This window comes from Delphinus delphis, chromosome 15, assembly GCF_949987515.2.
Source record: "Delphinus delphis chromosome 15, mDelDel1.2, whole genome shotgun sequence".
Taxonomy (NCBI): Eukaryota; Metazoa; Chordata; class Mammalia; order Artiodactyla; family Delphinidae; genus Delphinus; species Delphinus delphis.
This window is the reverse complement of record NC_082697.1, coordinates 1,748,105-1,770,167: the sequence shown is the minus strand read 5'-3', so window position 1 is coordinate 1,770,167 and position 22,063 is coordinate 1,748,105. Positions and strand designations below refer to the sequence as shown.

The 22,063-nt window shown below is 48.3% G+C and overlaps 1 protein-coding gene and 1 long non-coding RNA gene across 2 annotated transcripts in view; one reads left to right on the top strand and one right to left on the bottom strand.

The window, feature by feature from the left end:
- Positions 1–22,063, top strand: part of CDH4 (cadherin 4) — a 154,507-nt gene that overhangs the window by 112,077 nt on the left and 20,367 nt on the right. The window contains exon 7 of the mRNA XM_060033317.1: positions 14,412–14,549. Coding sequence (XP_059889300.1) covers positions 14,412–14,549 — 138 coding nt within the window. The remainder of the gene's footprint in view (positions 1–14,411; positions 14,550–22,063) is intronic.
- On the bottom strand, positions 14,134–16,788 carry LOC132438965 (uncharacterized). Its single transcript, XR_009522252.1, has 3 exons — positions 16,456–16,788; positions 16,152–16,320; positions 14,134–14,625 (listed from the first exon to the last, which is right to left on the bottom strand). It is a non-coding gene; the product is annotated as an uncharacterized lncRNA (long non-coding RNA).

Genomic DNA, 22,063 nt, shown 5'->3' with positions numbered 1-22,063 from the left:
ACCCTGAGGGAGCCACCTGGCCCACCAAAGACTCAGTGTGGTCACCTGCAGAGTGCGGAGGGTGTGACGCCCCTACTCCCCAGGGCTGGTCGGAGGTCGGGGTGGAGGCTGAGTGTGGTCTGTGGAGTCACCAGCAGGCGGCGCTAGAGCAGCACCGAAAACAGCCCCAGACAGTCTGCTCCCGCAGGGCTCCCTCACCCGGCCTCGCGTAAACCGTGAAATGCAGTAAGGCCAGGGATCAAGGCCCGGAGGAAGGCTTTTTATTTTATTTATTTATTTTGATATTTAATTTTTGCGCTTTAATGGGCATTAAACATAACATAAACTAAGGATTTAGGTATAAAACACCTATTTTTAGAGGTGCATTTTAGGATTCTGAAAGGAAGTTCAAGATGCCATTTATGTTTCCTTTCATTGTTGTTCTGTTTATCTATTTATACATTACCACCATCTCATATTGATTCTTCTTTTTTTTGACGTTTATTTGTTTTTTTATACAGCAGGTTCTCATAAGTTATCCATTTTATACATATTAGTGTATCTATGTCAATCCCAATCTCCCAGTTCATCACAGCACCACCCCACCGTGCCACTTTCCCCCCTTGTTGTCCATACGTTTGTTCTCTGCATCTGTGTCTATTTCTGCCTTGCAAACCGGTTCACCTGTACCATTTTTCTAGGTTCCACATATATGCGTTAATATACGATAATTTGTCTTTCTCTTTCTGACTTACTTTGTATGACAGTCTCTAGATTCATCCATGTCTCTACAAATGACCCAATTTCATTCCTTTGTATGGCTGAGTGATATTCCATTGTATACACGTGCCACATCTTCTTTATCCATTCGTCTGTCGATGGGCATTTAGGTTGCTTCCATGACCTGGCTATTGTAAATAGTGCTGCAATGAACATTGGGGTGCACGTGTCTTTTGGAATTATGGTTTTCTTCAGATAAATGCCCAGGAGTGGGATTGCTGGGACATATGGTAGTTCTATATTCAGTTTTTTAAGGAACCTCCATACTGTTCTCCATAGTGGCTGTATCAATTTGCATTCCCACCAACAGTGCAAGAGGGTTCCCTGTTCTCCACACCCTGTCCAGCATTTGTTGTTTGTAGATTTTCTGATGATGCCCATTCTAACTGGTGTGAGGTGATACCTCATTGTAGTTTTGATTTGCATTTCTCTAATAATTAGCGATGCTGAGAAGCTTTTCATGTGCTTCTTGGCCATCTGTATGTCGTCTTTGGAGAAATGTCTGTTTAGGTCTTATGCCCATTTTTGGATTGGGTTTGTTTTCTTAACATTGAGCTGCATGAGCTGTTTCTGTATTTTGGAGATTAATCCTTTGTTGATTCGTTTGCAAATATTTTCTCCCATTCTGAGGGCTGTCTTTTCATCTTGTTTGTAGTTTCCTTTGCTTTGCAAAAGCTTTTAAGTTTCATTAGGTCCCATTTGTTTATTTTTGTTTTTATTTCCATTACTCTAAGAGGTGGATCAAAAAAGATCTTGCTGTGATTTATGTCAAAGGGTGTTTTTCCTATGTTTTCCTCTAAGAGTTTTATAGTGTCCGGTCTTACACTTAGGTCTCGAATCCATTTTGAGTTTATTTTTGTGTATGGTGTTAGGGAGTGTTCTAATTTCATTCTTTTACATGTAGCTGTCCAGTTTTCCCAGTACCATTTATTGAGGAGACTGCCTTTTCTCCATTGTATATCCTTGCCTCCTTTGTCATAGATTAGTTGACCATAGGTGCGTGGGTTTATCTCTGGGCTTTCTATCCTGTTCCATTGATCTATCTTTCTGTTTTTGTGCCAGTACCATATTGTCTTGATTACTGTAGCTTTGTAGTAGAGTCTGAAGTCAGGGAGTCTGATTCCTCCAGCTCCATTTTTCTCCCTCAAGACTGCTTTGGCTATTCGGGTCTTTTGTGTCTCCATACAAATTTTAAGATTTTTTGTTCTAGTTGTTTAAAAAATGCCATTGGTAATTTGATAGGGATTACATTGAATCTGTAGAATGCTTTGGGTAGTATAGTCATTTTCACAATATTGATTCTTCCAATCCAAGAACATGGTATATATCTTTCTATATGTTGGTATCACCTTTAATTTCTTTCATCAGTGTCTTATAGTTTTCTGCATACAGGTCTTTTGTCTCCCTAGGTAGGTTTATTCCTAGGTATTTTATTCTTTTTTGTTGCAATGGTAAATGGGAGTGTTTCCTTAATTTCTCTTTCAGATTTTTCATCATTCATGTATAGGAATGCAAGAGATTTCTGTGCATGAATTTTGTATCCTGCAACTTTTACCAAATTCATTGATTAGCTCTAGTAGTTTTCTGGTGGCATCTTTAGGATTCTCTATGTATAGTATCATGTCATCTGCAAACAGTGACCGTTTTACTTCTTCTTTTCCAATTTGGATTCCTTTTATTTCTTTTTCTCCTCTGATTGCCGTGGCTAGGACTTCCAAAACTATGTTGAGTAATAGTGGCGAGAGTGGACATCCTTGTCTTTTTCCTGATCTTAGAGGAAATGCTTTCAGTTTTTCACCATTGAGAATGATGTTTGCTGTGGGTTTGCCATATATGGACTTTATTATATTGAGGTAGGTCCCCTCTATGCCCACTTTCTGGAGAGTTTTTATCATAAATGTGTGTTGAATTTTGTCAAAAGCTTTTTCTGCATCTATTGAGATGATCATATGGTTTTTATTCTTCAATTTGTTACTATGGTGTATCACATTGATTGATTTGCGTATACTGAAGAATCCTTGCATCCCTGGGGTAAATCCCACTTGATCATGGTGTATGATCCTTTTAATGTGTTGTTGGATTCTGTTTGCTAGTATTTTGTTGAGGATTTTTGCATCTATATTCATCAGTGATATTGGTCTGTAATTTTCTTTTTTTGTGGTATCTTTGTCTGGTTTTGGTATCAGGGTGATGGTGGTCTCATAGAATGAGTTGGGAGTGTTCCTTCCTCTGCAATTTTTTGGGAGAGTTTGAGAAGGATGGGTGTTAGCGCTTCTCTAAATGTTTGATAGAATTCACCTGTGAAGCCATCTAGTCCTGGACTTTGTTGGAAGATTTTTAATCACAGTTTCAATTTCATTACTTGTGATTGTTCATATTTTCTATTTCTTCCTGACTCAGTCTTGGAAGTTTATACCTTTCTAAGAATTTGTCCATTGCTTCCACACTGTCCATTTTATTGGCATAGAGTTGCTTGTAGTAGTCTCTTAGGATGCTTTGTATTTCTGCAGTGTCTGTTGTAACTTTTCCTTTTTCATTTCTATTTTTATTGATTTGAGTCTTCTCCCTCTTTTTCTTGATGAGTCAGGCTAATGGTTTATCAATTTTGTTTATCTTCTCAGAGAACCAGCTTTTAGTTTTATTGATCTTTGCTCTTGTTTTCTTGTTTCTATTTCATTTATTTCTGCTCTGATCTTTATGATTTCTTTCCTTTTGCTAACTTTGGGTTGTGTTTGTTCTTTCTCTAGTTCCTTTAGGTGTAAGGTTAGATTGTTTATTTGAGATTTTTCTTGTTTCTTGAGGTAGGCTTGTATGGCTATAAACTTCCCTCTTAGAACTGCTTTTGCTGCATCCCGTAGGTTTTGGATCGTTGTGTTTTCATTGTCATTTGTCTCTAGGTATTTTTTGATTTCCTCTTTGATTTCTTCAGTGATCTCTTGGTTATTTAGTAATGTATTGTTTAGCTTCCAGGTGTTTGTGTTTTTTACGTTATTTTCCCTGTAATTGATTTCTAATCTCATAGCGTTGTGGTCAGAAAAGATGCTTGATATGATTTCGGTTTTCTTAAATTTACTGAGGCTTGATTTGTGACCCAAGATGTGAGCTATCCTGGAGAATGTTCCGTGCGCACTTGAGAAGAAAGTGTAATCTGCTGTTTTTGGATGGAATGTCCTATAAATATCAATTAAATCTATCTGGTCTATTGTGTCATTTAAAGCTTGTGTTTCCTTATTAATTTTCTGTTTGGATGATCTGTCCATTGGTGTAAGTGAGGTGTTGAAGTCCCCCACTATTACTGTGTTACTGTCAATTTCCTCTTTTATAGCTGTTAGCAGTTGCCTTATATATTGAGGTGCTGCTGTGTTGGGTGCATATATATTTATAATCGTTATATCTTCTTCTTGGATCGATCCCTTGATCATTATGTAGTGTCCTTCCTTGTCTCTTGTAACAGTCTTTATTTTAAAGTCTATTTTATCTGATATGAGTATTGCTCCTCAGCTTTCTTTTGATTTCCATTTGCATGGAATACCTTTTTCCCATCCCCTCACTTTCAGTCTGTATGTGTCCCTAGGTCTGAAGTGGGTTTCTTGTAGACAGCATATATAAGGATCTTGTTTTTTGTATCCATTCAGCGAGCCTGTGTCTTTTGGTTGGATCATTTAATCCATTCACGTTTAAGGTAATTATCAACATGTATGTTCCTATCACCATTTTCTTAATTGTTTTGGGTTTGTTTTTGTAGGTACTTTTCTTCTCTTGTGTTTCCCACTTAGAGAAGTTCCTTTAGCATTTGTTGTAGAGCTGATTTGGTGGTTCTGAATTCTCTTAGCTTTGCTTGTCTGTAAAGCTTTTGATTTCTCCATCGAATCTGAATGAGATCCTTGCCTGGTAGATAATCTTGGTTGTAGGTTCTTTCATCACTTTAAGTATGTCATGCCACTCCCTTCTGGCTTGTAGAGTTTCTGCTGAGAAATCAGCTGTTAACCTTATGGGAGTTCCCTTGTATATTATTTGTTGTTTTTCCCTTGCTGCTTTCAATAATTTTTCTTTGTCTTTAATTTTTGCCAATTTTATTACTATGTGTCTTGGCGTGCTTCTCCCTGGGTTTATCCTGTATGGGACTCTCTGCACTTCCTGGACTTGGGTGGCTATTTCCTTTCCCATGTTAGGGAAGTTTTCGACTATAATCTCTTCAGATATTTTCTCGGGTCCTTTCTCTCTCTCTTCTCCTTCTGGGACCCCCTATAATGCGAATGTTGTTGCGTTTAATGTTGTCCCAGAGGTCTCTTAGGCTATCTTCATTTCTTTTCATTCTTTTTTCTTTATTCTGTTCCACGGCAGTGAATTCTACCATTCTGTCTTCCAGGTCACTTATCCGTTTTTTTTGTTTGTTTTTTTTTGTGGTACGCGGGCCTCTCACTGTTGTGGCCTCTCCCGTTGCGGACCACAGGCTCCAGACATGCAAGTTCAGCGGCCATGGCTCACGGGCCCAGCCGCTCCATGGCATGTCGGATCCTCCTGGACCGGGGCATGAACCCCCGTCCCCTGCATCGGCAGGCGGACTCTCAACCACTGCACCACCAGGGAATCCCCACTTATCCATTATTCTGCCTCAGTTATTCTGCTATTGATTCCTTCTAGTGTATTTCATTTCAGTTATTGTACTGTTCATCTCTGTTTGTTTGTTCGTTCTTCAGTTCTTCTAGGTCTTTGTTAAACATTTCTTGCATCTTCTTGATCTTTGCCTCCATTCTTTTTCCGAGGTCCTGGATCATCTTCACTGTCATTATTCTGAATTCTTTTTCTGGAAGGTTGCCTATCTCCACTCCATTTAGTTGTTTTTCTGGGTTTTATCTTGTTCCTTCATCTGGTACATAGCCCCTCTGCCTTTGCATCTTGTCTATCTTTCTGTGAATGTGGTTTTTGTTCCACAGGCTGCAGGATTGTAGTTCTTCTTGCTTCTGCTCTCCGCCCTCTGGTGGATGAGGCTATCTAAGGCTTGATGGGAGGGCCTGGTGGTGGGTGGAGCTGGCTGTTGCTCTGGTGGGCAGAGCTCAGTAAAACTTTAATCCGCTTGACTGCTGATGGGTGGGGCTGGGTTCCCTCCCTGTTGGTTGTTCGGCCTGAGGCGGCCCAGCACTGGACTACCCTGCTCTTTGGTGGGGCTAATGGTGGACTCTGGGAGGGCTCACGCCAAGGAGTACTTCCCAGAAGTTCTGCTGCCAGTGTCCTTGTCCCCATGGTGAACCACAGCCACCCCCCGCCTCTGCAGGAGACCCTCCAACACTAGCAGGTAGGTCTGGTTCAGTCTCCTTTGGGGTCACTGCTCCTTCCCGAGTCCCGATGCGCACACTACTTTGTGTGTGCCCCCTGAGAGTGGAGTCTCTGTTTCCCCCAGTCCTGTTGAAGTCCTGCAATCAAATCCTGCTAGGCTTCAAAGTCTGCTTCTCTGGGAATTCCTCTTCTCGTTGCTGGACCCCCAGGTTGGGAAGTCTGATGTGGGGCTCAGAACCTTACTCCAATGGGTGGACTTCTGTGATTTAATTGTTCTCCAGTTTGTGAGTCACCCATCCAGCAGTTACGGGATTTGATTGTATTGTGATTGTGCCCCTCTTACCATCTCATTGCGGCTTCTCCTTTGTCTTTGGATGTGGGGTGTCTTTTTTGGTGAGTTCCAGTGTCTTCCTGTCGATGATCGTTCACCAGTTAGTTGTGATTCCAGTGTTCTCACAAGAGGGAGTGAAGGCACGTCCTTCTACTCCACCATCTAGGAAGGCTTTTTAAATGAAAATATCGAAACTCTTAACCATGCTAGACCCTGCTGCTAAGATGTGAGTGTGTCTGTGTCCAGGGATGCTTCCCGGGGGTGTGCGTGGGCCCTGCCCACCCACCCCTGGCCTCTAGATGCCCCTCCACAACGGGATTTGGTAAAAGAGAAAACAGTGACCGTTATTAAGTCTGAAAAGTATACTTTCTGAAACAAAAGCCACAGCAGAGCCTGGACCCGTGTCCCCCCAGTGCTCCCGCGATGCCTAGTCTGGTGCCCAGACTGAGCTGGCCTGGATCTCAGAGGCCCCGTCCACGGGGAGGCACTGGGTTCCACTGGGTCCCAGCCCCCGTTTCTTCCTTCTTGCTGGATTTTCTTCCGGCCCCCGCCATGGCCAGGAAGGACCCCCGACCCTGCTCCGCAAAGCAGGACCGGCCCGCCCTCTAGTGGTGGTTGTCTGTACAACACACACTCAGGCACGCAAATGTGCACACGTTCACAGGCACATACACATGTACGTGCACACGATACATACATACACGTGTGTGCATACTTGCACACGCGTATACCTGTGCCTGCCACATACACGTGTGTGCGCTAGTACACAGACATGCACGTGCATACATACATGCATAGCACACACCTGCGTGTGTCCCCACGTTTCTCTCCAGTGTCTTCTGAGGGCAGCAGCCCGTGATGGCCCCGTGTAGAGGCTGTGATTCTATGATTAAGGAGGCGAGAAAGACCGAGTGACTTCCAGCTGCAGTCAGTCACGTGACAACGGCGACACTTTTCTTCCTCTTCTCTGGTTAAGCCCCTCCCTTTGCTGTGGGCATGAATCCTCCTGTTTCCTGTCGGCTGGTCCCAGAGGCGAGGTTGGGGTGACGACCCTCCTCCCAGCCTTCCAGCCCTGGGCCTGCCTCCTTCCCGCCGGGCGGTGAGATGGACAGAGCCCGGGCGGTGAGGCCACGGGGTCTCAGGGGAAGCCTCTCCAGGTGGAAGCTCACCATCTGCTTGGAGCAAGGCCAGCATGGGGAAGGGGGTATCTCAGATGCCTCCAGCGGCCTGGGAAGGGTGAGCCCGAGGCCGTTATGCGGTCCTGGGTGGCCACACACTGGGCGCCATCAGACAACAGAATCGCATCCAGCTCTGGAGGCCAGAGCTCCCAAACGCAGGCCGTGCTGCTTCCTTCTGGAGGGTCGTGGAACACCTCCCGTGCTTCTGCCAGCATCCTTCACTTGTGGCCACTCCAGTCTCTGCCCCCATCTCGAGTGGCCACCTCCTCCCTGTGTCCTGTGCCCTCATCTCCTCCCCCCAGGACACCTGTCACTGGATTGGGGCCGCCCTAGCCCAGGTGGTCCCGTCTCGAGCCTTACCTTCACTTTATGTACAGAGGCCCTATTTCCATGTTCTGAGGCTCCTGATGGGACTTATATTTGGGTTTGTCTTTATTGCCCCCAAAGAATAACCTCTGTGATCCCTGCTGGCCGACGAGACCAGGGTGGGAACAGAGGTGGGCAGCCGAGGCCCCGGCAGCCAAGCGCCGTCCGCCGCAGGCCCGCCCGCCATGGCTCGTGCACGACCCGTTTAGAGTGAAGCTGCCCGCGCCGGACCGTGGGCTCCTGCGCTATGATCACGTGTGTTTTCTTCCCTGTGACAGCCCGCGCAAAGCAGGGCCTGGGTGGGAAAGGTGAATTTGTGGTCAGGTGGGAGACCCAGCCGGCTCCCTCCTGCTCTGCATCCCCAGCTCCCACCTCCAGCTCCCCCAGGCTGGCCGGAGCCTTCCACGTCGGGGCTGGCAGAGCCTGTGCGTGCCCCGCGGTGGGACTCTGGGTGCCTCAGCCCTGCAAGGGCAGCCAGCCCTGAGGCGGTCTCCCTTCAGCACTGACCCCTAGGAGCCCACTCGCCCCTTCCGCCTGCTGAGCTCTGGAAATATCTCTGCTCCAGACCTGTGGTGTGGGTCAGCCCGAGGGGCATCCCTGATGCCCACCCCCGTCCTGTGCCCGGCTGCCCTGGGGCAGACCGATCCAAGCTATGGCCCCGGCCTCGCCGAGCTGTGCCCCCAGACAGTCACCGCCAGCGCCCAGGGAGGGTGGCATCGTCCCCGCCACCCACGGACAACGTGCAGGCGTGTTCTAGACGCCGGGGAGACGGCACTGAGTGTGAAGTCCTGGGCTCTGGAGCCCTGCTCGTGGGGCAGGAGCCGGCGGAGGGCGGCCGCGCTGACGCTGAGAAGTGAAGCAGAGTCTCGGGAGAGCGGGCAGCCGGCAGGGGGAGCGGCCGTGGGGCAGCGATCGTATTTTATTCAGGGAGGCAGGGAAGGCCTTGCTGATGGGGGCCAGCAGAGTGCTAGGGCAGGCGGAACAGCCCTGCACCGGCCCGGAGGGCACCGTGGCTTTGGGGGGCGGCGGAGGAGAAAGCGTGCGGCCAGCGGGCCCCGCCTGCCCCGGGACCGGTGGCCTGTAGGCCTCTGCTCGTGCCCAGGGAGCAGAGCCAGGGCAGGTCCTAGCAGCGGAGCCCTGGGACCCGCTCCGTGTTAGCCTACCAGCCGGGGGTGGGGCGGGCCCCTCTCAGCCTGCGTGTCCTCCACATGGCGAGAGGTGACGGGCAGCCGCTGCGGGGGGCGTCGCGTGGCTCCGTCGGCCTGGGTCCCCCCATTGCTTCGTGCACTGGGCCTGGACACTCACAGATGGACCTTTAAAAATACACAGTCGTGTTTAGGACTAATTTCTATTTGTGGAAGGTGATGCTCGTTTGCCATTTATAGCAGCGGCATGAACGCTTCTGAATGTGTTTATTGAAGTACAAGGAAGCCTGAGCTGTAAGGAGTAATCTACGGCAGAGCTGGGCGGGGGGCGTGGTGTCTGTCGACACTGGGGGGGTGACTCTGCGAGGCTCAGTGGCGGAGCCCTCGCCACGACACCCCAACTGAGGCCACGACAGTCGGGCCAGAGTCCGCCCTCAGGCCCCATCGGTGCCCCGAGGGTCGGGGCCGGTGGTGCTGGGAGAGCGTCAGCGGAGTCCTGTTTTCTCCTGCATGAGGTGCCGGTCGTCCCACTGTGCTTCCTGTGATGATGTCTCTCACAAAAAGGAAGACAGTAGCAGGTGGGGCAGTCAGACCCCCTTCTGTGGCAGAGGACAGAAACGAGCTCCAGGATCAAACAAAAAAGAGGGCTAACTGGCTCATGTGATTGAACGCACAGAGCGCCTTCAGGCCTGGCTGGATCCGGGACGCTCCGGGCAGGACCCTCGCCGAGGGCACGTGGGGACCTGAGGTTCGGGTTCGGTTTGTCGGTCTGCCCACCCTGGCACTGGTACTGTCCCCAGCCTGTCGCTGCCATGTCCCTGCTGAGGCAGCAGTGACCAGAGATGACCAGCCGCCTTTGATGGGCAAGAGGGAGGGGCACTTACTCCCTGCTGGGGTCCAGAGGCACAGCAGTCGCGAAGGAGGGACCCCTGCCCTGAGCGAGGTCCTGATGTCAAGGGCCCGATGGATGTCTGAGCATATGCACCTGTCCATACACGTGGAGATGGATACTGACCGTGCAGCTGTCGGGGGGAAGCGGGTTAAGGATGGCGCTGCCGTGCCCTTGGGTACCTTGTGTGCCACATTCAGAAAGAGGCCTCCTGGCAGCCTGGCTGACGTCGCTGCCTTGGCGGCACGGAGCCGTCTGCATTCACCCATCACAGAGGCGCCAACCCGCACCAGGAATCCCACGGCCACTCCAGCAGCCTCTGGTTTGCTGTGTGCCACTGGGGACATCGTGAGACTCAGCGTCCCCACCTGTGAGATGGGGCAGGGCCACATCACCGAAAGAGTGAGCAGGAAGGGAGAGCACTTCCTAGCCTGGGACAGTCACCGTGCTTCTCCCCTTCCCCTGCCCCAACACCACCCCGACCCTGGGGACCCACATCGTGCCTGTCCCCGCGTCCCTGTCTGGTGAGCCCCACACTCTGCTCTGATGGTACCTCCAGGGGAAGCCTGTCCCCGCTCCCTGAGTTCATTTATCTCATGAACAGCTGAGAGGACCTCTCGCCACCTCACCGGGTGGTCGTGATCCCACCTAACAGAGGGTGGGGGGGGGTCCCTGTAAATGAAGGATGGATGGATGGACGGATGGATGGAGGATGGATGGATGAGTGGTCGGGTAGGTAGATGGAGGACGGAGAGAGGAAGCAGGGAAGGAGGCAAGACTTAATCTTTTGTGGGAGAACGTTCAAGGTGTGACGTGGCACCCAAGCAAGTGTAAGCTGTTTCTTTGATTTTTTCATGTCTCCTTGGGCGCAGGTTCTAACCACGTTCACAAAAAACATCATCAGCTGTTTAGACGTGTGCTCGGTTCATGTAACAAGCACGGACTGAGTGCGTTCTGTGTACCGGCTCCAGGCTGGGCTTCCAGGGGCCCAGCCTGAGTGTGAGGCCGACCTCGGGGTGCTCTCCATCTCCGAGGAGAGTCAGGCCCATGTTTGTTGAGTGACTGTCAGAGGGGTTGATCCCAAGGACTGTGGGGCTGTGAGGAGGGCAGGTCCATTCTGCGGTGGGGGAGGGGGTCCCCTGGAGGCGCCGTCACAGCCGGTTCTTGGCAGCGGGAACAGGGGCCCAGCACGAGGTGGGTCCCCAGGGTCTGGCCGGTGTCAGAGCAGGTGAGGGGGGAAGAGCAGTGACTGTCCTGGTCTTGGGACTGCTTTCCCGCTCGCTATTTCAGGCACGTGGCCCTGCCCCCTCTCCCAGGTGGGGACCTGAGCCCAGCACGGCACTGGGGCCCCTCCCCTCTCGCCCCCTACCTAGGAGCCTGTTCAGAGGCCCCGATGTGCTCTCCTCACTCTCCTCCTCCAGATACTTCATCCCTTGAAGGGACGCCCCAGCTGTGTGCCAAGGAGCTGTTTCCTGCTCCTCTGAGAGGCTCACTCCTGGGGGAGGCCTCTTGGAATAAGAGCCAGGGCGGGGAGGAGGGGAGTTAGCACCGCCACCCCCCAGCTGCACACCGGCCCTGGGCACGTGGACTGCGGCGCTGACAGAGGTGGAGGCCAGACATCCATCTGGGTGGGAGACAGTGTGAGCCTCCCGAGCCACCTCCCAGCTCTGGTCCACACCCTCCACTCAGCCCTCACTCATCCTGTCACCTCTGGGCAGAACAGCCCACCACCTCCTGGAAGCCTCCCTGGTTTCCCCGGCCCTCGTTCCCTGAGAAGTTCGTGGCATCATGATGAGGCCGGTCCGGGAGGTACCTGGTCTGTGATGCCTGATGTCAGAGCCCAGGGCCACCAAACGTCTTGTATTTTTTATTGAAGTACAGTTGATTTACAGTGTTGTCTTAGTTTGAGGTGTGCAGCAAAGCAATTCAGTTACACACATATAAAGCCACAGATCCCTTTTCATATCCTTTCCCATTACGGTTTATTACAGGATATCGAATACAATTCCCCGTGCCGTACAGTAGGAACTTGTTATCTATTTTATATACAGTAGTGTGAATCTGTTAATCCCAAACTCCTAATTTATCCCTCCCCTCCCTTTCCCCTTTGGTAAGTTTGTTTTCTGTGTCTGTGAGTCTGTTTCTGTTTTGTAAATAAGTTCATTTGTACCTTTTTTTTTAAGATTCCACATATAAGTGAGATCATATGATACTTGTCTTTCTCTGACTGACTTCTTAGTATGATCACCTCTAGGCCCATCCATGTTGCTGTAAATGGTATTATTTCATTCTTTTTTATGGCTGAGTAGTATTCCATGTATATATGTACATCTTCTTTATCCATTCATCTGTCCACGGACATTTAAGTTGCTTTCATGTCTTGGCTATTGTATACAGTGCTGCTGTGAACATTGGGGTGCACGTATCTTTTTGGGTTATGGTTTTCTCCGGGTATATGCCCAGGAGTGGGATTGCAGGATCATACAGTAACTCTATTTTTAGTTTTTTTAAGGAACCTCCGTACTGTTCTCCATTGGTTGTACCAATTTACATTCTCACCAGCAGTGCAGGAGGGTTCCCTTTTCTGCACACCCTCTCCAGCATTTGTTGTTTGTAGACTTTTTGATGATGGCCATTCTGACTGCTGTGAGGTGGTATCTGTTTGTAGTTCTGATTTGCGTTTCTCTAATAATGAGCGATGTTGAGCATCTTTTCCATGCCTCTTCGCCGTTTTTATGTCTTCTTTGGAGAAATGTCTACTTAGGTCTTCTGTGCATTTTTTGATTGCGTTGTTTGGTTTTTGTTATTGAGTTGTGAGCTGTTTGTATGTTTTGGAGATTAAGCCCTTGTCAGTCGGTCGCATCATTTGCAATTTTTTTTTTTTTTTTTTTTTTTTTTTTGCGGTACGCAGGCCTCTCACTGTTGTGGCCTCTCCCGTTGCGGCCTCTCCCGTTGCGGAGCACAGGCTCCAGACACGCAGGCTCAGCGGCCATGGCTCACGGGCCCAGCCACTCCACTGCATGTGGGATCTTCCCGGACCGGGGCACGAACCCGTGACCCCTGCATCGGCAGGCGGACTCTCAACTACTGCGCCACCAGGGAAGCCCCATTTGCAAATATTTGCTGGCAGTCTGTAGGTTGTCTATTCATTTTGTTTATCATTTCCTTTGCTGTGCAAAAGCTAACATTTATTTTTGCTTTTATTTCTATTACCTGGGGGGACTGACCTAAGAAAACATTGCTACGATTTATGTCAGAGAATGGTTTGCCTGTGTTCTCTTCTAGGAGTTTTATGGTGTCATGTCTAAGTCTTCAAGCCATTTTGAGTTTATTTATGTGTATGGTGTGAGAGGGAGTGTTCTAATTTCATTGATTTACGTGAGGCTATCCTGCTTTCCCCACATGGGCTGTGGGTCTGGGAAGGAGAGAGAGAAATGGAGGGACTCACGGATGGATGGAGGAGTGGATGGAGGGAGGCTGGGAGGGAGGGAAAGAGAGTGGCAGTCTGTGACCGGTCTGTGACCGTCTGCTGTTTATAATTCCTTCCAGAGCCCCCTAGGGATCCTGAGCACATTTCCCTGAATGGTGGGGCTGAGAAGTGGGCTCTTCCCTGAACCTCTTAGGGGAGCGGGACTTGAGATCGTTCATTCCTTGGAGGCATTTCAGAAGGTCCCTTTCTGCCCTGGACCCCAGAACCCTCCCTCCCCAATGGTGCCAGTGAGAGGTGGGCTGTGGTCCCAGCAGAGAGCTGCCCACCAGGCTCGTCCTCACCTGTCACAGTTGGAAACACCTGCGGCCTCTGCTCAGAACAGGGGTGTGGAAAGGCCCCCTCTGCTGACCTGGGGTTGCTGCACCAGTGGGTCCAGGTGGAGAAGGGCTGGGTGGCCCCTTCAGTGCCCAGTGAAATTCGCTGTCCCCATCAAGCATCATTTTGCCTTTTAAAATTCACACCTGCATCTGAACGCTAACCACTCCTTCCAGACTGTGTTCAGACACAGAGTAATGCTGGTGTCTGTGTGCCTGCAGAGAGAGGGGAGAGGGCTTGTCTCCCTTCTCCTGTTTGAATTTCTGGACTGAGGCTGAACTAGACACTGAGGATGCTAAAGAAATGAGGTCCCTGCAGACACACGTCTGGGGGTCGCCCCTCTTTCCAAACTGTCCACCCCTGGTCTGGCAAACCCAGCACAGCGTGCTGTGTGCTCCAGGCCCCCTTTTCCTTATTTCTACCTCGATCTACACCTGTGGAAGCCAGGCACTGAGGTGAAGGCAGAGACCTCACCACCCACCGCAAGTGAGAACTTTCTTCTGCCAGGTCACCTGCCGAGCGCCCTGCAGCCAGCGCCCCCGGGCAGGACGGGGACCCAGCTGAGTCCGTCCAGGGAATGTATTTCTTTAATGAAAGTATAAACAGCCTGTAAACTAAAACCCAAACTGATGCTGTCTTCCTCCCCCTCATGCCCTTCTAGAAAGTTCAGCAGTACACAGTCATCGTTCAAGCGACAGACATGGAAGGAAACCTGAACTATGGCCTGTCCAACACGGCCACAGCCATCATCACGGTGACAGACGTGAACGACAACCCGCCCGAGTTCACTGCCAGCACGGTGAGTGCGCGTCCCCTCGGAGACGGTCCCGGGCCTTCGGTCTGCTTCTCTCTCTGCTGCCACCTGATGGAAGGAGCTTGACAGACGAATAGACAGGCTGTTAACAAAGGCCCCGAGCGGCGGGGGGCTGAGCGGGAGAGGAGCTCCGGGTGTCTGCAGGCCCCTACTGACCACTGGCTGACACCTGGAGAGGCTCCCAGGACAGAGGGAGTTGGACCCTCCTCCCGAACCCGGAGGAGTTGACCAGCGGTGTTTGGGCTCCAGGGTCAGCCAGTGTGGGGTGTGTGCATGGCTGCACGCGAGGCAGGACTGTCGGGGGGGATGCCTGGGGACAGGGCAGGTCCCTGCGGCAGGACCGCAGCTGGCCCTCCATGGCCCACCATCAGCAGGGGGGCAGCGGGGCGTGGGGGACACATTGTACGTCCTGCCCCTTCAGGCACGGCCAGCGGGCTGTGACCAGGCCACGTGCCAGGCTGCCCAGAACCTGAATGACCACAGGAACGCCCTAGCGGCAGAGCCGAGGGATCACAGAGCCACGCATCACGCGCTCCCAGTTCCTCTGAATTCCAAAGGAGCTGCGTCTTTTGGGCCACGCCCCCCGGAGTGGGGTTGCTGACAGAATGGGAACATATACCCACCCTGCGGGTGCCCGTCCAGAAATGCGGCAGATGCAGGGGGCCAGATGGGCAGAGGGGAGGGTCAGTGAGGACTCCCCGGGCAGTGCTGGGAGGTGGAGGCTGCCCCCTCCCCCCAGGGTGTCAGGGTTGCCTTCTCTGAGCCTCACTCCCGCGGCACGAGTGGATGAGAGGGTAACAGCAGTAACAGTAACAGAAGAACTGGAGCGCAAGCCCAGCTGTGGAGCGCCCCTCACCCCCACTCCACCAGGCAGCAGCCTGGGCTTCCTGGTCAACCTCTGGGCCCCACCAGCCCCATGAGGCTCGGGACCCAGTTAGGGAGGAGGATGCTGAGGCTCAGAGAGGCTGAGTCACTTGTCCAGAGCCACTCAGCCCACTAGGAGCAGCTGGGGCTGAGCCCAGGAAGCTGTGCTCTCATGCCACAGCGGAGGGGGTGTGGGGGGACAGAGAGGAGACCCCTCATTCTCCCAGTGGGTGGGTCAGCTTGCCGTGAAGGCATCTCACAGGCGGGAGCCCCACCAGCGTCCCTGCATGCCCTCATCCTGCTTCCCCACCTGCCCACAGGCTCCAAATTCTGGAGTCCTCAAATCCCACATCCCTGCAGTAAGGCATCTCAGAGTCCTAGGCTCTGTGTCCGGCTGGACCAAGCCAGAGGAGGGCAGCCTCAGCCACGAGGGCACAGCGCCATCTGGTGGGCAGATGGCAGATCGCCCCACAGAGGGAGCTGCTCAGGTCTCTGCCCACTGGTTAGGGTGGGATGGCTTCCATTCTGTTTGCTCTCCACGGCCAGTGGGCAGTGGCAGGAAGGGCTCAGGAGCAGCGTCCCAGGGAGTCTGGACATGAGGAGAGCAGCTCATTGTTCGTTGCACCGAGGTCTGACGTGCCTACAGTATGAGGCACAAATCTTGAGTGAAACCTTCCCCCCGGCCAGCAGCAACCCAGGCCCATCGTCCAAGGTGAGCTTTACCTGTTCTAGGATGTCATGTAAACGGAGTCACACGGAACGCACGATTCCCTGGAGCCGCCCACCTGGTGGCATAAGGCCTCTGGGGTCCTTCCTTGTTGTTGTATCAGTTCAGTCAGATAGGGCCCCGCCCATCTGGGTTTTTTCTGTTCTCAGCTTGGACCCTTTGGAACTAGGAACAAGTTTTCATTGCCTCACCCGGCTTCACTTAATCATTATCTATCTCTTTTTTAAAAATTAACTTGAGTATTTGGTTAGGTAATTCACACACACGGTACAGTACCTTAAAAGGTATAAAATGACTTACTTTGAGGAGGAGCCCCTTGTGTTTTCACTCTGACCCTTGCGTTGTTTTTGGTTTTTCCGCTTATGATATGTCTTGAAGACCTTTCCATATCCACAGATTCCGAACGCCCCTGAAATTTTTTCAACATGTGTTTAGAAATAATTTCAAGCTCACAGAAAAGTTGCAAGAATAGAAACAGGGAAAAGAATAGCCTCACAGAGAGAAGACAAGATGGTGGAGTAGAAGGCCTTGCGCTCACCTAACACAAAAGCACCAAAGTCACAGCTAACTGCTGCACAGTCACTCATCAATAAACAAGAAAGACGGGCTTCCCTGGTGGTGCAGTGGGTAAGAATCGCCTGCCAATGCAGGGGACACAGGTTCGAGCCCTGGTCCAGGAAGAGCCCACGTGCCGCGGAGTGTGCCACAACTACTGAGCCCGTGCTCTAGAGCCCGCAAGCCACAGCTACTGAAGCCTGCGTGCCTAGACCCCGTGCTCCGCAACAAGAGAAGCCACCACAATGAGAAGCCCGTGCACCACAACAAAGAGTAGCCCCCACTCGCCGCAACTAGAGAAAGCCTGCTCGCAGCAACGAAGACCCAACACAGCCAAAAATAAATAAATTTATTTTTAAAAACAAAAGATTATCAGCTGATTTTTTTTCAGCAGAGACTATGCAGGCCAGAAGGGAGTGGCAGGATATATCTAAAGTGATGAAAGGAAAAGACATACAACCAAGAATACTCTACCTAGCAAGGCTCTCATTCAGATTTGATGGAGAAATCAAAAGCTTTATAGACAAGCAAAAGCTAAAAGAATTTAGCACCACCAAACCAGCGTTACAAGAGACACTGAAGGAACTTTTCTACGTGGAAAAGAAAAGGCCACAACTAGAAACAAGAAAATGATGAAATGGGAAAGCTCACCAGTAAAGGCAAACGTACAGTAAAGGTAGGAGAGCATCCACACAAGCATGGTATCAACACCAGCCATCGTGAGAGGAGTGTCCCAGTGCAGGACACTGGGAAGTGCGTTTGAAATTAAGAGATCACAATTTAAAACAATCATATATTTATATACACTGCTGTATCAGAACCTCATGGTAACCACAAACCAAAAATCTATAATAGACGTACACACAAAAAAGAAAAAGGAATCCAAACACAACACTAAAGATAGTCATCAAATCATAAGAAGAGAGAACAAAAGAGGAAAGGAAGAAAAAAAGACCTACAAACCCAAAACAAGTAACAAAATACCAGTAAGAACATACATATCAATAATTACCTTAAATGGGGGCTTCCCTGGTGGCGCAGTTGTTGAGGGTCTGCCTGCCGATGCAGGGGACACGGGTTTGTGCCCCGGTCCAGGAGGATCCCACATGCCGCCGAGCGGCTGGGCCCATGAGCCATGGCTGCTGAGCCTGCGCGTCCGGAGCCTGTGCTCCGCAACGGGAGAGGCCACAGCAGTGAGAGGCCCGCGTACCGCAAAAAATAATAATAATAGTTACCTTAAATGTAAACGGGTTAAATGCTCCAACCAAAAGACGTGGACTGGCTGATTGGATACAAAAACAAGACCCATATATATGTTGTCTACAAGAGACCCACTTCAGACCTAGAGACACATACAGACTGAAAGGGGGTGGAAAAAGGTATTCCATGCAAATGGAAATCAAAAGAAAGCTGGAGTAGCAATACTCATATCAGATAAAATAGACTTGAAAATAAAGACTACTACAAGAGACAAAGGAGGACACTACGTAATGATCAAGGGATCGATCCAAGAAGAAGATACAACAATTGTAAATATATACGCACCCAACACAGGAGCACCTCAATATATAAGGCAAATGTTAACAGATATAAAAGGAGAAATTGACAGTAAATAAATAATAGTGGGGGACTTCAGCGCCCCACTTACATCAATGGACAGATCATCCAGACAGAAAAATCAGTGAGGAAACACAAGCCTTAAATGACACATTACACCAGACGCACTTAACTGATATCTACAGAGCATTCTGTCCGAAAGCAGCAGAATACACACTCTTTTCAAGTGCACACGGAACATTCTCCAGGACAGATCACGTGCTGGGCCACAAAGCGAGCCTCAGTAAACTTGGGAAAATTGAAATCATATCAAGCATCTTTTCCAACCACAACACTATAAGATTAGAAATCAACTACAAGAAAAAAAACTGCAAAAAAACACTAACACGTGGAGGCTACGCAATATGCTAGTGAACAACCAATGGATCACTGAAGAAATCAAAGAGGAAATCAAAAAATACCTAGAGACAAATGAAAACGAAAGCACTATGATCCAAAAGCCATGGAACGCAGCAAAAGCAGTTCTAAGAGGAAAGTTTATAGCAATACAAGCTTACCTCAGGAAAAAGAAAAATCTCAAACAACCTAACCTTACATTAAAGCAGCTAAAGATGAAGAACAAACAAAACCCAAAGTTAGTAGAAGGAAAGAAATCATAAAGATCAGAGCAGAAATAAATGAAATACAGACTAAGAAAACCATAAAAAAAGATGAATTAAAGTAAAAGCTGGTTCTTTGAAAAGATAAAATTAATAAAACTTTAGCAAGACCCATCAGGAAAAAAAGGGAGAGGACTCAAATCAATAAAATTAGAAATGAAAAAGGAGACATTACAACCAACAGCACAGAAATACAAAGGACCACAAGAGACTACTACAGGCAACTATATGGCAGTAAATTGGACAACCTAGAAGAAATGGACAAATTCTTAGAAAGGTACAATCTCCCAAAACTGAACCAGGAAGAAATAGAAAATATGAAAAGACCAATTACAAGTACGGAAATTGAATCTGTGATTTAAAAACTCCCAACAAACAAACGTCCAGGACCAGATGGTTTCACAGGTGAATTCTATCAAACATTTAGAAAAGAGTTAACACCTATCCTTCTGAAACTCTTCCAAAAAATTGCAGAAGAAGGAACATTTCCAAACTCATTCTATGAGGCGACCATCACTCTGATACCAAAACCAGACAAAAATACTTCAAAAAAAAATTACAGGCCAATATCACTGATGAACACAGATGCAAAAATCCTCAACAAAACACTAGCAAACCGAATCCAACAATACATTAAAAGGATCGTACACCACGATCAAGTGTGATCCATCCCAGGGATGCAAGGATTTTTCAGTATCTGCAAATCAATCAGTGTGATACACCACATTAACAAATGGAAGAATAAAAACCATACGATCGTCTCAGTAGAAGCAGAAAAAACTTCTGATAAAATTCCACACCCATTTATGATTTAAAAAAAAAACTGTCCAGAAAGTAGGCATAGAGGGAGCCTACCTCAACATAATAAAGGCCATATATGACAACCCCACAGCTAACATCATACTCAATGGTGAAAAGCTGAAAGCATTTCCTCTAAGATCAAGAACAAGACAAGGGGACTTCCCTGGTGGCGAAGTGGTTAAGAATCCACCTGCCAATGCGGGAGACATGGGTTCAAGCCCTGGTCTGGGAATAATATCCCATATGCTGCGGAGCAACTAAGCCGGTGTGCCACAACTACTGAAGCCTGTGCGCCTAGAGCCTGTGCTCCGCAGCAAGAGAAATCACCGCAATGAGAAGCCCATGCACCACAGCAAGAGTAGCCCCTGCTCGCCTCAACTAGAGAAAGCCCGCGCACAGTAACAAAGACCCAACGCAGCCAAAAATAAATAAATTTAAAAAGAACAAACAAGGATGTCCACTCTCACCACTTCTATTCAGCATAGTTTTGGAAGTCCTAGCCACAGCAATTGGAAAAGAAAAAGAAATAAAAGGGATCCAAACTGGAAAAGAAGCAAAACTGTCACCGTTTTCAGATGACATTACACTGTACATTCATTGAGAATCCTAAAGATGCTACCAGGAAACTACTTGAGCTCATCAGTGAATCTGGTAAAGTTGCAGGATACAAAATACACAGAAATCTGTTGCATTTCTATACACTAACAACAGAAGATCAGAAAGGGAAATTAAGGAAACAATCCCATTTACCATGGCATCAAAAAGAATAAAATACCCAGGAATGAACCTACCTAAGGAGGAAAAAAAAAAAAAAAAAAAACACCTGTACTCCAAAAACTGTAAGATGCTGATGAAAGAAACAGAAGATGACATAAATAGATGGAAGCATATACCAAGTTCATGGATTGGGAGAGTCAATATTGTCAAAATGACTATACTACCCAAGGTAATCTACAGACTCAGTGAAATCCCTATCAAATTACCTATGGTATTTTTCACAGAACTAGTACAAAAAGTTTTAAAATTTGTATGAAAACACAGAAGACCCCGAATAGCCAAAGCAATCTTGAGAAAGAAAAACGGAGCTGGAGTCAGCAGGCTCCCTGACTTCAGACTATACTACAAAGCTACAGTAATCAAAACAGCATGGTACTTGCACAAAAACAGAAATGTAGATCAATGGAACAGGATAGAAAGCCCACAAATAAACCCACACACCTATGGTCAATTAATCTACGACAAACGAGGCAAGAATATACAATGGAGAAGATACAGTCTCTTCAATAAGTAGTGCTGGGGAAACTGTACAGCTACATGTAAAAGAATGAAATTAGAACATTCTCTAACACCATACAAAAAATAAATTCAAAATGGATTAAAGACTTCAACATAAGACCGGATACTATAAAACTCCTAGAGGAAAACATAGGGAGGACACCCTTTGACATATCGCAGCAATACATCTTTGGATCCATCTTCCAGAGTAATGAAAACAAAAATAAACACATGGGACCTAATTAAACTTAAGAGCTTTCGCATAGCAAAGGAAACCATAAAACGAAAAGACAACCTATGGAATGGGAGAAAATATTTTCAAATGAAGCGACTGACAAGGGATTCATCTCCAAAATATACAAACAGCTCATGCAGCTCAATATCAAGAAAACCTAATCAAAAAATGGGCAGAAGACCTAAGTAGAAATTTCTGCAAAGAAGACACACAGATGGCAAAAAGGCACGTGGAAAGATGTTCAACATCACTAATTAGAGAAATGCAAATCAAAACTGCAATGAAGTATCACCTCACACCAGTTAGAATGGAAATCACCAGAAAATCTACAAACAACAAATGCTGGAGAGGGTGTGGAGAAAAGGGAACCCTCTTGCACTGTTGGTGGGAAGGTAAATTGGTGCAGCCACTATGGAGAACAGTACGGAGGTTCCTTAAAAAACTGAATATAGAACTACCCAGCAATCCCACTCCTGGGCATTTATCTGGAGAAAACCATAATTTGAAAAGATACATGCACCCTGGTGTTCACTGCAGCACCATTTACAATAGCCAAGACATGGAAGCAACCTAAATGTCCATCAAAAGATGAGTGGATAAAGAAGATGTGGTACACATATACAATGGAATATTACTCAGCTATAAAAAAGAATGAAATAATGCCATTTGCAGCAACATGGATGGACCTGGAGATGATCATGCTAAGTGAAGTCAGACAGAAAGACAAATATCATCATATATCACTTACAGGTGGAAACTAAAAAAATGATACAAATGAACTTATTTACAAAACAGAAACAGACTTGTAGACATAGAAAACAAACTT